The sequence below is a fragment of the Cherax quadricarinatus genome, chromosome 58 (genome assembly GCF_038502225.1).
Source record: "Cherax quadricarinatus isolate ZL_2023a chromosome 58, ASM3850222v1, whole genome shotgun sequence".
In the NCBI taxonomy this organism is placed as follows: domain Eukaryota; kingdom Metazoa; phylum Arthropoda; class Malacostraca; order Decapoda; family Parastacidae; genus Cherax; species Cherax quadricarinatus.
In genome coordinates this window covers 9682477-9699805 of record NC_091349.1, presented here as the reverse complement: position 1 = coordinate 9699805, position 17329 = coordinate 9682477, and the positions used below count along the sequence as shown (strand labels likewise).

The window sequence follows — 17329 nt, the reverse complement described above, 5'->3', positions numbered from 1 at the left end:
CACAAAGTCCACCAGGGATTGACCAAGCTGCCGCCTGTTCAATTTGAAGGTCTTACGATATTTAGCTGGGATACATGTATATGCTCCCAACACTGTGGTCTTCACTACTTGATAATCAGAGAATTCAGCGTCAGTTAATACCGACGTAAATTCCTGTGCCTTACCCAATAATGCTGTATGAACCAACGCTGCCCAGTGCTGTTCCGGCCACCTCAAGGCTCGAGCCTGATTTTCGAAGCTTTCGAAAAATTGCTCTGGTTCGGCCTCATTGAAGCGGGGAACAAGCTGTACTGCTTTTTGTAAACTGAAATCGTTTACAGAATGCGAAAACTGCCTCCTTTCTCTTTCCCTATCAAATTCTTCCCTTGCGAATGCTCTCTGTTCCCTAGTTTGCTCAAGATTGATTTTTGCCAGCTGAAGTGCCAACGACGCTGATTCACCCTGAGACAACCCAGCTGCACTATACTGACCATTTTGCTCCGTAGGTGTATCATCTTCCTCCTGCGAGAACATAGTAGTTTTTTCCCTAGCTCCCGTAAAGGGAGGAGTTTGATGTGCCATCTCTTCTTCAATAAGTATGTCAGCAATAAGTGAACGCAGTTGCGCAGCTGTGAGAGTGCGTTTATAGGGAATGCCAATGGAACGAGCAATTTGCCAACAACGCTGTAGGGACAATTTAGGTAGGTTATGCAAAGTATATGCCGACACCAGGCGTCTGACTCGTCTAGGTGGCATAAGTTATTCGCTATGCACAGTACGAATACCCCAACGTAACACGTTAATTTGCAGAACACGCTTAGCTATGCACAGTACGATTGCAGAATACGCATACAAGCAAAGCCGACTGCACACAAGATTGACCGTAGCGAAGCGAGCACACTGAACAAGCTAGTAGCGAGCTGTTGAACGATCACACAATAGCAAGGCTGATCATAAGCAACTGACACGCAAAATTTGTAAAGCGAAGCGAAACAGCAAGCTACACAATGTTCCTGCTACAAGCTTCACCCTAAGCTCAACCGTTTCTCTAAGTCCAGCTCTCGGACAGGCTACCCATATTACAACCTAGGATTTCAAATGGCCTGTTATCCCAGGTGTAATGGGAGCAAATAAACACAGTAGAAAAAGTTTAGACTTATATTATCCTTCACCAATTATAACAGCAATATGTACACTATGTACAGTGATAAATATAGTGCACTCCACGGTAAGCAAGGCAGAAATAGAAGCCACAAGATAGCAGACCGTGCTTCAACCAGCTCTAGAGTGGGAATGACAAGGGCAGACAGGAGAGCGGTATCCACATAACCTCTGCGATTGTCAATCCCACCTTCTTATTGGCTAGAACCTGGTCACTAGTTGAACGATGGGGCCCCATCATCAACTCTTAGCAACCTGGTTCGCTGGTTGGGGGAGATAGCCTGTAAATGAGGGTGTGTCCATGCGCCGAATAAAGGTTACGTACTCTTTGCATGCCACAACTACCACCATCACTACCACCACTACTACCACCATCACTACCACCACTACTACCACCATCACTACCACCATCACTACTACCACCATCACTACCACCATCACTACCACCACTACTACCACCATCAATCCACCACTACTACCACCATCACTACCACCACTACTACCACCATCACTACTACCACCATCACTACCACCACTACTACCACCATCACTACTACCACCATCACTACCACCACCACTACTACCACCATCACTACCACCACTACTACCACCATCACTACCACCACTACTACCACCATCACTACCACCACTACTACCACCATCACTACCGCCACTACTACCACCATCACTACCACCACTACTACCGCCACTACTACCACCACTACTACCATCACTACCACCACTACTACCACCATCACTACCACCACTACTACCACCACTACTACCACCATCACTACCTCCACTACTACCACCACTACTACCACCATCACTACCACCACTACTACCACCATCACTACCACCATCACTACCACAGCTACTACCACCACTACCACCATCACTACCACCATCACTACCGCCACTACTACCACCACTACTACCACCATCAATACCGCCACTACTACCACCACCACTACCACCATCACTACCACCACTACTACCATCACTACCACCACCACTACCACCATCACTACCACCACTACTACCACCATCACTACCACCACTACTACCACCATCACTACCACCACTACTACCACCATCACTACCGCCACTACTACCACCACTACTACCACCATCACTACCACCACTACTACCGCCGCTACTACCACCACTACTACCATCACTACCACCACTACTACCACCATCACTACCACCATCACTACCACCACTACTACCACCATCACTACCTCCACTACTACCACCATCACTACCACCACTACTACCACCACTACTACCACCATCACTACCACAACTACTACCACCACCACTACTACTACCATCACTACCGCCACTACTACCACCACTACTACCACCATCACTACCGCCACTACTACCACCACCACTACCACCATCACTACCACCACTACTACCATCACTACCACCAGTACTACCACCATCACTACCACCACTACTACCACCATCACCACCCCCGCAACTACCACCATCACTACCACCATCACTACCACCACTACTACCACCATCACTACCACCACTACTACTACCATCACTACCACCACTACTACCACTATCACTACCACCACTACTACCACCACTACCACCATCACTACCACCACTACTAATATCACTACCACCATCACTACCACCACTACTACCACCATCACTACCACCACTACTACCACCATCACTACCACAACCACCACCACCACCACCACTACCACCATCACTGCCACCATCACTACCACCATCACTACCACCATCACTCCCACCACCACCACTATCACCACCACTACTGCCATCACTGCCACCACCACTATCACCATCACTAGCACCACCACCACTACCACCATCACTACCACCACCACCACCACCATCACCACCACTACCACCATCACTGCCACCATCACTACCACCATCACTACCACTACCACCACCACTATAACCACCACTACCACCATCATTGCCACCACCACCACCACCATCACTACCACAATCACTACCACTATCACTACCATCATCACCATCAATACTTTCTTTAATCTCCCCCCTGCCCCCCCACATTACCACCACTACTAACATGCACTGCGAAAAATATGCGATACATCGACCCGATTATAGATTTCCCTGATGACACGCTGTTACCACCATCACCCCCACCATGTTCTCTGCCCCCTCCTCTCTCCTTCCCCTCTCCCCTCCCTCCCTCCCTCTCTCTCTCTCTCTCTCTCTCTCTCTCTCTCTCTCTCTCTCTCTCTCTCGCTCTATATATATATATATATATATATATATATATATATATATATATATATATATATATATATATATGTGTGTGTGTGTGTGTGTGTGTGTGTGTGTGTGTGTGTGTGTGTGTGTGTGTGTAAGGAGGGAGGAGTATATGGAGAGAAAAATAGAGGTTAAGAGAGTGGTGAAACAATGTAAAAAGAGAGCAAATGAGAGAGTGGGTGAGATGTTATCAACAAATTTTGTTGAAAATAAGAAAAAGTTTTGGAGCGAGATTAACAAGTTAAGGAGAGTTAGAGGTGTTGGGAAGATGGAGGGAATATTTTGAGGAATTGTTAAATGTTGATGAAGATAGGGAAGCTGTGATTTTGTGTATAGGGCAAGGAGGAATAACATCTTGTAGGAGTGAGGAAGAGCCAGTTGTGAGTGTGGGTTAAGTTCCTGAGGCAGTAGGTAAAATGAAAGGGGGTAAGGCAGCTGGGACTGATGGGATAAAGCTAGAAATGTTAAAAGCAGGTGGGGATATAGTTTTGGAGTGGTTGGTGCTATTATTTAATAAATGTGTGGAAGAGGGTAAGGTACCTAGGGATTGACAGAGAGCGTCCTTAGTTCCTTTGTATAAAGGCAAAGAGGACAAAAGAGAGTGCAAAAATTATAGGGAAATAAGTCTGTTCAGTATACCTGATAAAGGGTATGGTAGAGTTATTATTGAAAAAATTAAGAGTAAGACGGAGAATAGAATAGGAGATGAACAAGGAGGCTTTAGGAAAGGTAGGGGGTGTGTGGACCAGGTGTTTACAGTGAAACATATAGGTGAAAGGTATATAGATAAGGGTAAAGAGGTTTTTGTGACATTTATGGATTTGGAAAAGGCATGTGATAGTGTGGATAGGGGGGCAATGTGGCAGATGTTGCAAATGTATGGAATAGGAGGTAGGTTATTGAAAGCAGTGAGAAGTTTTTACGAGGATAGTGAGGCTCAGGTTAGAGTATGTAGGCGAGAGGGATATTATTTCCCAGTAAAAGAAGGCCTTAGACAAGGATGTGTGATGTCACCATGGTTGTTCAATATTTATAGATGGAGTTGTAAGAGAAGTGAATGCTCAGGTGTTGGCAAGAGGTGTGGGGTTAAAAGAATCTAACACAAAGTGGGAGTTGTCACAGTTGCTCTTTGCTGATGACACTGTGCTTTTGGGAGATTCTGAAGAGAAGTTGCAGAGGTTGGTTGATGAGTTTGGTAGAGTATGTAAAAGAAGGAAATTAAAAGGGAATATAGAAAAGAGTAAGGTGACGAGGATAACAAAAAGATTAGGCAACGAAAGATTGGATATCGGATTGGAGGGAGAAAGTATGGAGGAGGTGAAAGTGTTCAGATATTTGGGAGTGAACGTGTGAGCATATGGGTCTATGAAGGATGAGGTGAATCATAGAATTGACGAGGGGAAAAAGGTGAGTGGTGCACTGAGGAGTCTGTGGAGACAAAGAACTTTATCCATGAAAGCAAAGAGAGGAATGTATGAGAGTACAGTTATACCAACGCTCTTATATGGGTGTGAGTCATGGGTTGTGAATGTTGCAACAAGGAGAAGGCTGGAGGCAGTGGAGATGTTGTCTGAGGGCAGTATGTAGTGTGAATATAATGCAGAGAATCCGTAGTTTGGAGATTAGGACGAGGTGTGGGATTACCAAAACTAATACTCAGAGTGCTGAGGAGGGGTTATTGAAATGGTTTGGACATGTAGAGAGGATGGAACGAAATAGAATGACATTGAGAGTGTATAAATCTGTAGTGGAGGGAAGGCGGGGCAGGGGTTGGCCTAGGAAAAGTTGGAGGGAGGGGGTGAAGCAGGTTTTGTGTGCGAGGGGTTTGGACTTCCAGTAAGCATGCGTGAGCGTTAGATAGGAGCAAATGGAGACAAATGGTTTTTAGGACTTGACGTGCTGTTGAAGTGTAAGCAAGGTAACATTTATGAAGGGATTCAGGGTAACCGGCAGGCTGGACTTGAGTCCTGGAGATGGGAAGTACAGTGTCTGCACTCTCATGGAGGGGTGTTAATGTTGCAGTTTTATAACTGTAGTGTAAGCATGCCTCTGGTAAGACAGTGAAGGAGTGAATGATGATTTTTTTTCTTTTTCGGGCCACCCTGCCTTATGGGAGATGATAGAGTGGGAGAGGCACTGTCAAGAAATTTTAATGAAAATAAGACAAATTTTTGGAGTGAGTTAAACAAGTTAAGAAAGCCTAGGGAACGAATGGATTTGTCAGTTAAAAACAGAGTAGGGGAGTTAGTAGATGGGGAGAGGGAGGTATTAGGTAGATGGCGAGAATATTTTGAGGAACCTTTAAATGTCGACGAAGAAAGAGAGGCGGTAATTTCATGCACTGGCCAGGGAGGTATACTATCTTTTAGGAGTGAAGAAGAGCAGGATGTGAGTGTGGGGGAGGTGTGTGAGGCATTACGTAGAATGAAAGGGGGTAAAGCAGCTGGAACTGATGGGATCATGACAGAAATATTAAAAGCAGGGGGACACATAGTGTTGGAGTGGTTGGTATTTTTGCTTAATAAATGTATGAAAGAGGGGAAGATACGGGATTGGCGGAGAGCATGTATAATCCCTTTATATAAAGGGAAGGGAGACAAAAGAGATTGTAAAAATTATAGAGGAATAAGTTTACTTAGTATACCAGGAAAAGTGTACGGTAGGGTTATTATTGAAAAAATTAGAGGTAAGACAGAATGTAGGATTGCGGATGAGCAAGGAGGTTTTAGAGTGGGTAGGGGATGTGTAGATCAAGTGTTTATATTGAAGCATATATGTGAACAGTATTTAGATAAAGGTAGGGAAGTTTGTATTGCATTTATGGATTTAGAAAAGGCATATGCTAGAGTGGATTGGAGAGCAATGTGGCAGATGTTACAAGTATATGGAATAGGTGGTAAGTTACTAAATGCTGTAAAGAGCTTTTTATGAGGATAGTGAGGCTCAGGTTAGGGTTTGTAGAAGAGAGGGAGACTACTTCCCGGTAAAAGTAGGTCTTAGACAGGGATGTGTAATGTGACCATGGTTGTTTAATATATTTATAGATGGGGTTGTAAAAGAAGTAAATGCTAGGGTGTTCGGGAGAGGGGTGGGATTAAATTGTGGGGAATTAAATACAAAATGGGAATTAACAGTTGCGTTTTGCTGATGATATTGTGCTTATGGGAGATTCTGAAGAAAAACTGCAAAGGTTAGTGGATGAGTTTGGGAATGTGTGTAAAGGTAGAAAGTTGAAAGTGAACATAGAAAAGAGTAAGGTGATGAGGGTATCAAATGATTTAGATAAAGAAAAATTTGATATCAAATTGGCGAGGAGTAGTATGGAAGAAGTGAATGTTTTTAGATATTTGGGAGTTGACGTGTCGGCGGATGGATTTATGAAGGATGAGGTTAATCATAGAATTGATGAAGGAAAAAAGATGAGTGGTGCATTGAGGTATATGTGGAGGCAAAAAATGTTATCTATGGAGGCAAAGAAGGGAATATGTGAAAGTATAGTAGTACCAACACTCTTATATGGGTGTGAAGCTTGGGTTGTAAATGCTGCAGCAAGGAGGTGGTTGGAGGCAGTGGAAATATCCTGTCTAAGGGCAATGTGTGGTGTAAATATTATGCAGAAAATTCGGAGTTTGGAAATTAGGAGGTGTGGAGTTAATAAAAATATTAGTCAGAGGGCTGAAGAGGGTTTGTTGAGATGGTTTGGTCATTTAGAGAGAATGGATCAAATTAGAATGATATGGAGAGCGTATAAATCTGTAGGGGAAGGAAGGCGGGGTAGGGGTCATCCTCGAAAAGGTTGGAGGGAAGGGGTAAAGGAGGTTTTGTGGGCAAGGGGTTTGGACTTCCAGCAAGCATGCGTGAGCGTGTTAGATAGGAGTGAATGGAGACGAATGGTATTTGGGACCTGACGATCTGTTGGAGTGTGAGCAGGGTAATATTTAGTGAAGGGATTCAGGGAAACCGGTTATTTTATATAACCGGACTTGAGTCCTGGAAATGGGAAGTACAATGCCTGCACTCTAAAGGAGGGTTTTGGGATATTGGCAGTTTGGAGGAATATATTGTGTATTTTTATACATATATACTTCTAAACTGTTGTATTCTGGGCACCTCTGCAAAAACTGATTATATGTGAGTGAGGTGAAAGTTTGAATGATGATGAAAGTATTTTCTTTTTGGGGATTTTCTGTCTTTTTGGGTCACCCTGCCTCGGTGGGAGACGGCCGATTTGTTGAATATATATATATATATATATATATATGTGTGTGTGTGTGTGTGTGTGTGTGTGCGTGTGTGTGTGTGTGTGTGTGTACTCACTTATATGTAGGTCTAGGAGTCGTGACTTAGCTCATGGCCCCGTCACTCAGTTTCTCTTAGTATTATGTGTGGAGTCTGTCTCTGCCCTTTCTTCGTCGAGGTTATTCCACACGCTGGCTATCCTTAGGCTCAAAAAATTCTTCCTGATATCCCTGTGATTCATCTGTACTTTTAAATTTCGGCTGTGTCTCCGTGAGTACCTGTTTCTTGCCTCTCAACCTCTTCCTCCACTTCCTGCATTCTTCCTTTTCTCCTCTTATAGTTTCTTACATCTTCTGTCTTCCATCCTCCACAACTTAACCCCTTCATACCCCTCTCTCGCTCTGTCTGTCTGTATATCTCTCTATTTCTCTCTCTCTCTGTCTCTCTCTCTGTCTTCCTCTTCCCTCCCTCCCTCCCTCTCATTCCTCACACTTCTCCATTCTCTGGTGTTCCCTCCTTCTATCCCTCCACACTGCTCCAGTAATTCTCTCAAGTACATAATTGCACCATTTAGCTGGAGTCATAAATGAGAGTTGCTTCCTCCTCCTCCTCCAACACTCCTCTCATCTTCCTCCTCCTTCACCAGTCCTCTCATCTTCCTCCTCATTATTCACTTTCGTTCTCACCTTCTTTGGATCAGGCATTTTCTCTGTCCCTATGCCTGTTGATATATATATATATATATATATATATATATATACATGTATATATATATATATATATATATATATATATATATATATATATATATATATATATATATATATATATATATATATATATATATAATGTTAAATGTGTCTAACATGTCGCTCATAAATAAAAAATACTTGACATGTGACCTGAGCAAATCTTCAGTACACTCCCAGGCTGGGTGGGACGGGTCTTGTGTCAGGTCATATGGAAGGCGACATCTCAGTCTTGTAAGTCTTCAGTTCTCTTATTATTTTTACTATTCCTTGATAATGTGAAAATCGCGAAAGCGCTTTGGCAGGTTTACACACCCCCAGTACTGGATGACAGGTTCACATACCTCCAGTACTGGGTGACAGGTTCACATACCCCCAGTACTTGGTGGCAGGCTCACATACCCCCAGTACTGGGTGACAGGTTCACATACCCCCAGTACTGGGTGACAGGTTCACGTACCCCCAGTACTTGGTGGCAGGTTCACATACCCCCAGTACTGGGTGACAGGTTCACATACCCCCAGTACTGGGTGACAGATTCACATACCCCCAGTACTGGGTGACAGGTTCACGTACCCCCAGTACTTGGTGGCAGGTTCACATACCCCCAGTACTGGGCGACAGGTTCACATACCCCCATTACTGGGTGACAGGTTCACAAACCCCCAGTACTGGGTGACAGGTTCACATACTTCCAGTATTGGGTGACAGGTTCATATACCCCCAGTACTGAGTCACAGGTTCACACACTCACCAGTACTGAGTCACAGGTTCACACACTCACCAGTACTGAGTCACAGGTTCACACACTCACCAGTACTGAGTCACAGGTTCACACACTCACCAGTACTGAGTCACAGGTTCACACACTCACCAGTACTGAGTCACAGGTTCACACACTCACCAGTACTGAGTGACAGGTTCACACACTCACCAGTACTGAGTCACAGGTTCACACACTCACCAGTACTGAGTCACAGGTTCACACACTCACCAGTACTGAGTCACAGGTTCACACACTCACCAGTACTGAGTCACAGGTTCACACACTCACCAGTACTGAGTCACAGGTTCACACACTCACCAGTACTGAGTCACAGGTTCACACACTCACCAGTACTGAGTCACATGTTCACACACTCACCAGTACTGAGTCACAGGTTCACACACTCACCAGTACTGAGTCACAGGTTCACACACTCACCAGTACTGAGTCACAGGTTCACACACTCACCAGTACTGAGTCACACGTTCACACACTCACCAGTACTGAGTCACAGGTTCACACACTCACCAGTACTGAGTCACAGGTTCACACACTCACCAGTACTGAGTCACAAGTTCACACACTCACCAGTACTGAGTCACAGGTTCACACACTCACCAGTACTGAGTCACAGGTTCACACACTCACCAGTACTGAGTCACAGGTTCACACACTCACCAGTACTGAGTCACAGGTTCACACACTCACCAGTACTGAGTGACAGGTTCACACACTCACCAGTACTGAGTCACAGGTTCACACACTCACCAGTACTGAGTCACAGGTTCACACACTCACCAGTACTGAGTGACAGGTTCACACACTCACCAGTACTGAGTCACAGGTTCACACACTCACCAGTACTGAGTCACAGGTTCACACACTCACCAGTACTGAGTCACAGGTTCACACACTCACCAGTACTGAGTCACAGGTTCACACACACCTTACCAGTACTGAGTCACAGGTTCACACACTCACCAGTACTGAGTGACAGGTTCACACACTCACCAGTACTGAGTGACAGGTTCACACACTCACCAGTACTGAGTGACAGGTTCACACACTCACCAGTACTGAGTCACAGGTTCACACACTCACCAGTACTGAGTCACAGGTTCACACACTCACCAGTACTGAGTGACAGGTTCACACACTCACCAGTACTGAGTCACTGGTTCACACACTCACCAGTACTGAGTCACAGGTTCACACACTCACCAGTACTGAGTCACAGGTTCACACACTCACCAGTACTGAGTCACAGGTTCACACACACCTTACCAGTACTGAGTCACAGGTTCACACACTCACCAGTACTGAGTCACAGGTTCACACACACCTTACCAGTACTGAGTCACAGGTTCACACACTCACCAGTACTGAGTCACAGGTTCACACACACCTTACCAGTACTGAGTCACAAGTTTACACACACCTTACCAGTACTGAGTCACAGGTTCACACACTCACCAGTACTGAGTCACAGGTTCACACACTCACCAGTACTGAGTCACAGGTTCACACACACCTTACCAGTACTGAGTCACAGGTTCACACACTCACCAGTTCTGAGTCACAGGTTCACACACACCTTACCAGTACTGAGTCACAGGTTCACACACTCACCAGTACTGAGTCACAGGTTCACACACACCTTACCAGTACTGAGTCACAAGTTTACACACACCTTACCAGTACTGAGTCACAGGTTCACACACTCACCAGTACTGAGTCACAGGTTCACACACACCTTACCAGTACTGAGTAACAGGTTCACACACACCTTACCAGTACTGAGCAACAGGTTCACACACTCACCAGTACTGAGTCACAGGTTCACACACACCTTACCAGTACTGAGCAACAGGTTCACACACTCACCAGTACTGAGTCACAAGTTCACACACTCACCAGTACTGAGTCACAGGTTCACACACTCACCAGTACTGAGTCACAGGTTCACACACTCACCAGTACTGAGTCACAGGTTCACACACTCACCAGTACTGAGTCACAGGTTCACACACTCACCAGTACTGAGTCACAGGTTCACACACACCTTACCAGTACTGAGTAACAGGTTCACACACACCTTACCAGTACTGAGCAACAGGTTCACACACTCACCAGTACTGAGTCACAGGTTCACACACACCTTACCAGTACTGAGCAACAGGTTCACACACTCACCAGTACTGAGTCACAAGTTCACACACTCACCAGTACTGAGTCACAGGTTCACACACTCACCAGTACTGAGTCACAGGTTCACACACTCACCAGTACTGAGTCACAGGTTCACACACTCACCAGTACTGAGTCACAGGTTCACACACTCACCAGTACTGAGTCACAGGTTCACACACACCTTACCAGTACTGAGTCACAGGTTCACACACTCACCAGTACTGAGTCACAGGTTCACACACACCTTACCAGTACTGAGTCAAAAGTTTACACACACCTTACCAGTACTGAGTCACAGGTTCACACACTCACCAGTACTGAGTCACAGGTTCACACACTCACCAGTACTGAGTCACAGGTTCACACACACCTTACCAGTACTGAGTAACAGGTTCACACACACCTTACCAGTACTGAGCAACAGGTTCACACACTCACCAGTACTGAGTCACAGGTTCACACACACCTTACCAGTACTGAGCAACAGGTTCACACACTCACCAGTACTGAGTCACAGGTTCACCCCTCACCCCGGTACTGGATGCACATTAGGTCTGAACACCCTCCTTGCCTGTTATATCACGCGAGGCACCTTTATCATTGTGGTAATCAGTGTTATCATCCTCCAGGGTGGAGTTCACGGTGGGAGGACGGTCAGTTAACAAGTTTCGAATGATTGAGCGTCACTTCTTCAGAGACAAGCTTCTCAAGACCTTTGACTTTGAGTTTGGCTTCTGCATCCCTAACTCCAAGAACACCTGTGAACACATCTATGAGTTCCCCACCATACACCCGGACCTCGGTGAGTAGGTGCTGTCACCTAGGTAAATGTAGGTGTGCCAATGGCACCTAGGTGAATATCTGTAGGTACTCACCTAGTTGTGGTTGTGGGGGTCGAGTCACAGCTCCTGGTTATCGGCAGGTGTTGTCACCTAGATGAGTAACTATACGTATTGTCACCCAGGTGAGTAACCATAGGTGTGGATGTTGACACCAAGGGGGCCGCTATGGGAGGAAGGGAGCCAGGATAGGAGAGGACCAGGATGGGAAGGAGGCCAGGATGGGAAGGGGACTAGGATGGGAAGGGGACCAGGATGGGAAGGGGACCAGGATGGGAAGGGGACCAAGATGGAAAGGGGACAGGATAGGAAGGGGACAAGGATGGAAAGTGAACCATTATGGGAAGGGGACCAGGATGGGAGAGGACCAGGATGGGAAGGGGACCAGGATGGGAAGGGGACCAGGATGGGAGAGGACCAGGATGGGAAGGGGACCAGGATGGGAAAGGGATCAGGATGGGAAGGGGACCAGGATGAGAAGGGGACCAGGATGGGAGAGGACCAGGATGAAAATCCTATATATTTTGAGCATCCAGAGTCTCTCCGGTTTGGAAGCTAGCCAAGTGAGAGAGAGAAAGAGAGAGAGAGAGAGAGAGAGAGAGAGAGAGAGAGAGAGAGAGAGAGAGAGAGAGAGAGAGAGAGAGAGAGAGAGAGAGAGAGAGAGAGAAGGCGGACCTCTTTGCTGAACACTTTGCTACCAAAATGCAAGTTCCTGATCCAGCAAGGGACCCTCCTTGACTAGCTGCAAGAACTGTGTCAAAACTGTCGGTGGTGACAATAAGGCAGGAGGAGGTGCATTTCCTTCTTAAATCGCTTGACCAAGAAAAGGCTGTGGGCCCAGACAAGCTGAGCCCAAGATTGCTGAGAAGATGTGCAGACCAGCTAGCAGCACCTCTAACTCGCATCTTTCAGCACTGCCTAGTACAGTGTAAATGGCCCTCTCTGTGGAAAGAGGCAAATGTAGTCCCTGTTCACAAGAAGAGCAGAGCAGAAATCAGCAACTACAGACCAGTGTCACTACTGTCAATCACTGGTAAGATCTTTGAGACAATAATCTCAAGACAAATGACAAAGTTTTTTGACTACCACTCACTACTTTGCTTTGTGATCGTCAATATGGCCTCAGGAAAGGTTACTCTGCTGCTGATCTGTTGTTAAACCTCTCCACTAAGTGGCACCAGTCACTGGATGAATCCAAAGTCAGCTGTGTGGTAGCACTGGACATTGCTGGCGCTTTCGACCGGGTGCGGCACCAGGGCCTCTTAACAAAACTTCAAGCACTGGGAATTGCAGGCTCTACGCTATGTCTCCTCAGTGATTACCTTCATGGTAGATCTCTAAGTGTAGTTCTCAATGGAACGGAATCAGCAAGACATCCTATTGGGGCAAGTGTTCCACAAGGAAGCGTGCTTGGACCATTGTTATGGAATGTCTACTTCAACGACCTTCTTCATCTCATCCCAGAATCACATGCATATGCAGACGACTGTACACTGACATTCACTTATCCAAGAGAAGAAATGCCAGCTGCTCTAAGCTACATCAATCACCAGCTGAGAGCTATATCAGCTTGGGGAAATAGATGGCAAGTAACATTTGCACCTGAGAAAACGCAAATGATGATCGTCTCTAGGCACCATAATGGTAATGCTGGTGCAGTAGTAAGGATGAATGGGAGGGTGTTGGCACCTGGAGAAGAAGTTGATATCCTTGGGGTGAAATCGACTCCAAACTAACCATGAAGAACCATGTTGTAAATATTGCAAACAAGGCAGCCAGGAAGCTTACAGCACTTCGCCGTATCTCGCATCTGCTTGACAGTAGGGGTTGCAAGATTCTGTACGAGGCTCAAGTACGCTCACACCTTGAGTATGCTCCACTTTCTTGGTTTGCCTGCCCCTCCTCTCCTCTGCGACTGCTTGACAGAGTAGAGAACAGAGCAAGACGTCTCATCTCTCGCCTGGACCCATCCTGGATAGATCTGTTATTTCAGCAGAGCCTTCAACACAGGAGGGATGTTGATGTCCTTACTGTTATGTACAAGGCCAATATTGTCAAAGTACCACACTTGGATCCACTTCGAGGACAGCGTGAAACAAGCTTTTATGCCACAAGACGGGCAGAAAGCAGCAACTTCACTCTGGCTGTACCCTTCTCCAGAACATCACTCCATCTGAGATCATATATACCCAGGATGACTCGAGTATGGAACACATTCGTACAGCATAATGATGTCAACGAGATAAAATCAGTTGATCAAATGAAAATGCTGGCCCACAAATGGCTCCAACTTCATCCTGTTCCCTACTTGTATGTCTCATAACAATAAAAATGCTTTCAAATGAGCTGATGTAGGTAACAGCTCTTAACTTGCCAATAAAGTTAGGAATCCTTAACCTGTAAATAGCTTGTCAATAAAGCTAGGGATCCTTAACCTTGTCAAACCCTGTGTAAAAGAGAGAGAGAGAGAGAGAGAGAGAGAGAGAGAGAGAGAGAGAGAGTGGGATTTTTTACAAGGGTTGAGTGCTTGTGAATAAAAGTATATGTTAAGCCAGCCCTTACTTTACAAAAGAATTGAACGTGTTGATGTGGATGACTGTACAGTCAACCCACCACATTCTACCCTGCAACCGCAGCTGCCACACTATCCTCGTGTCCCTCCACATCAACCACCACTACCACACTACCCCATCAATCACACTATCCTCGTGTCCCTCCACATCAACCACCACTACCACACTACCCCATCAATCACACTATCCTCGTGTCCCTCCACATCAACCACCACTACCACACTACCCCATCAATCACACCAACTTTACGCCCTGTCCACTACAACCATAAGTAAAATTATCACACCAAATTTACCACAATAACCTATCACACTATTATCAGGGAAACACACGCGCGCGCACGCACACACACACACACACACACACACACACACATACACACACACACATACACACACACACACACACACACACACACTCACATAAACACACAAAAGCCTGTATTGGAGTATGCAGCACTAGTTTGGAACCCACACTTATCCAGGCACGTAAGGAAATTAGAGAAAGTGCAAAGGTTTGCAACAAGGCTAGTCCCGGAGCTAAGAGGCATGTCATATGAGGAGAGGTTAAGGGAAATCGTCCTGACGACACTGGAGGACAGGAGAGATAGGGGGATACGATAACGACATATAAAATACTGTGAGGAATCAACAAGGTGGACAGAGACAGGATGTTCCGGAGATGGGACACAGCGACAAGGGGTTACAATTAGAAGCTGAAGACTCAGATGAATTACAGGGATGTTAGGAAGTATTTCTTCAGTCACAGAGTTGTCAGGAAGAAGAATAATCTGCGTAGTGATGTAGTGGAGGCAGGATCCATACATAGCTTTAAAAAGAGGTATGATAAAGCTCATGAAGCAGGAAGAGTGACTTAGTAGCGACGAGTGAAGAGGCGGGGCCAAGAGCTGTAACTCGACCCCTGCAATGACACCTAGGCGAGTACAACTAGGTGAGTACACACACACACACCTGCTTGTGGGTACTCTTGCCCTTTTCTGTGGTACTTGCTTAAACTCATCTTTTTGTAACTAGCGAGGCCGCCTTTCCAGACTTCCGGAGAATTTTCGGCGTCTGTTGATCAAGTTTTAATGTTTAATTGATGCAGGTTATTTTATCCTGGTGTGATATGTTCATCTGTTTTTTTATTGTTATTTTTCGGGTAACTTTTAGTTTGAATGTTAAGTGTATATTCCGTACCTTGTGTTAGTGTATATTAATGTATATATATCTTGTGATTATTAGTGTGTATATAAGTATATATTTCGCATGTTATATATATATATATATATATATATATATATATATATATATATATATTTCTATTTATATATATATATATATATATATATATATATATATATATATATATATATATATATATATATATATATATCGTGCCGAATATGTAAAACTGGTCAATTAGCAAGAACTCATTTAAAATTAAGTTCTTTCTAAAAAAAATTTCTTACAGGTTTAAAGATATATTTTTTCATTAATGTTAATGTAAAAATTTTTAATTTTGCTCCAAATGAATCTTAGGAAACTTACCTAACCTTATTATAACAAGAACAATTTATTTTAGCCTAACCCAACCAAATGTATTTTAGATTTGTTTATAGTAATTTAATACTAAACAAACACAGTGAAATATATGTTTTTTCGTTAGGTTCAGAATGATTTTGGCGAAATTATTGCATACACAAATTTTCACTTGTCCTATATGGCAAGATGAGCGTTGCTATTTAAGCCAAGATCGCAAGTTCTGCCTATTCGGCACGATATATATATATATATATATATATATATATATATATATATATATATATATATATATATATATATATATCTGTTTGTGTCAGTGTGTGGTAGTGTATCAAACACTTTCTTGCAGTTCAGGAAGATCCGAGTCACTCGACCTTGTGTGTTCTACTTTATCTCTGTGACTCCCTTGTAGAGTTCTAGCAAATTTGAGACTGCATTTTCCGCTCTTATATTCCTACTGGGCTTCTGTAAATAATATCTTCGCCAAGCACTCCAATATTCCCTGTGTGTGTGTGTGTGTGTGCCTTGATACTGGTGAAGGTTCTTGATTCAACTGAACGGGGCAACCCTCCATTTCCTTGGATCATGCCAGAGTACATTTCATACGCAGTACGACACTAAGATTTAGTGCTCCCCATGAATATAAAAGTACATAGTATGTATACAGTAGGAAGTATATGTATGTATATCTATGTATAATGAAAATTTAATCTGTATTAGAAATGTTAAAAAACTTGTTAATTGCTAGAGTACATGTGATATTCAGTGTTAATGATCCAAGGATTGCCCATGAGCTTTAAACTTTAATAAGCCCATGTTATTATAGCGACACAACCAGTAGAACCTGGTTCACTCTCTCTCTCTTTACACAGGGTTCTGCAAGGTTAGGTTTAGGGTTCAGGATTTTATTTACAATCTAAGGGATGTTACCTACATAAAAATATTTGAAATCTCTCTCTCTCTCTCTCTCTAACGAAATTAAATAAGAATT

At 44.4% G+C, this 17329-nt stretch overlaps 1 protein-coding gene across 2 annotated transcripts in view; it reads left to right on the top strand.

Moving 5' to 3' along the window:
* unc-119 (unc-119 lipid binding chaperone) overlaps window positions 1-17329 on the top strand; it is a 194893-nt gene that overhangs the window by 171106 nt on the left and 6458 nt on the right. For both annotated transcript variants that reach the window (XM_070097598.1, XM_070097597.1), the window contains exon 5: window positions 12012-12184. In XM_070097598.1, the coding sequence (XP_069953699.1) occupies window positions 12012-12184 (173 nt within the window). The remainder of the gene's footprint in view (window positions 1-12011; window positions 12185-17329) is intronic.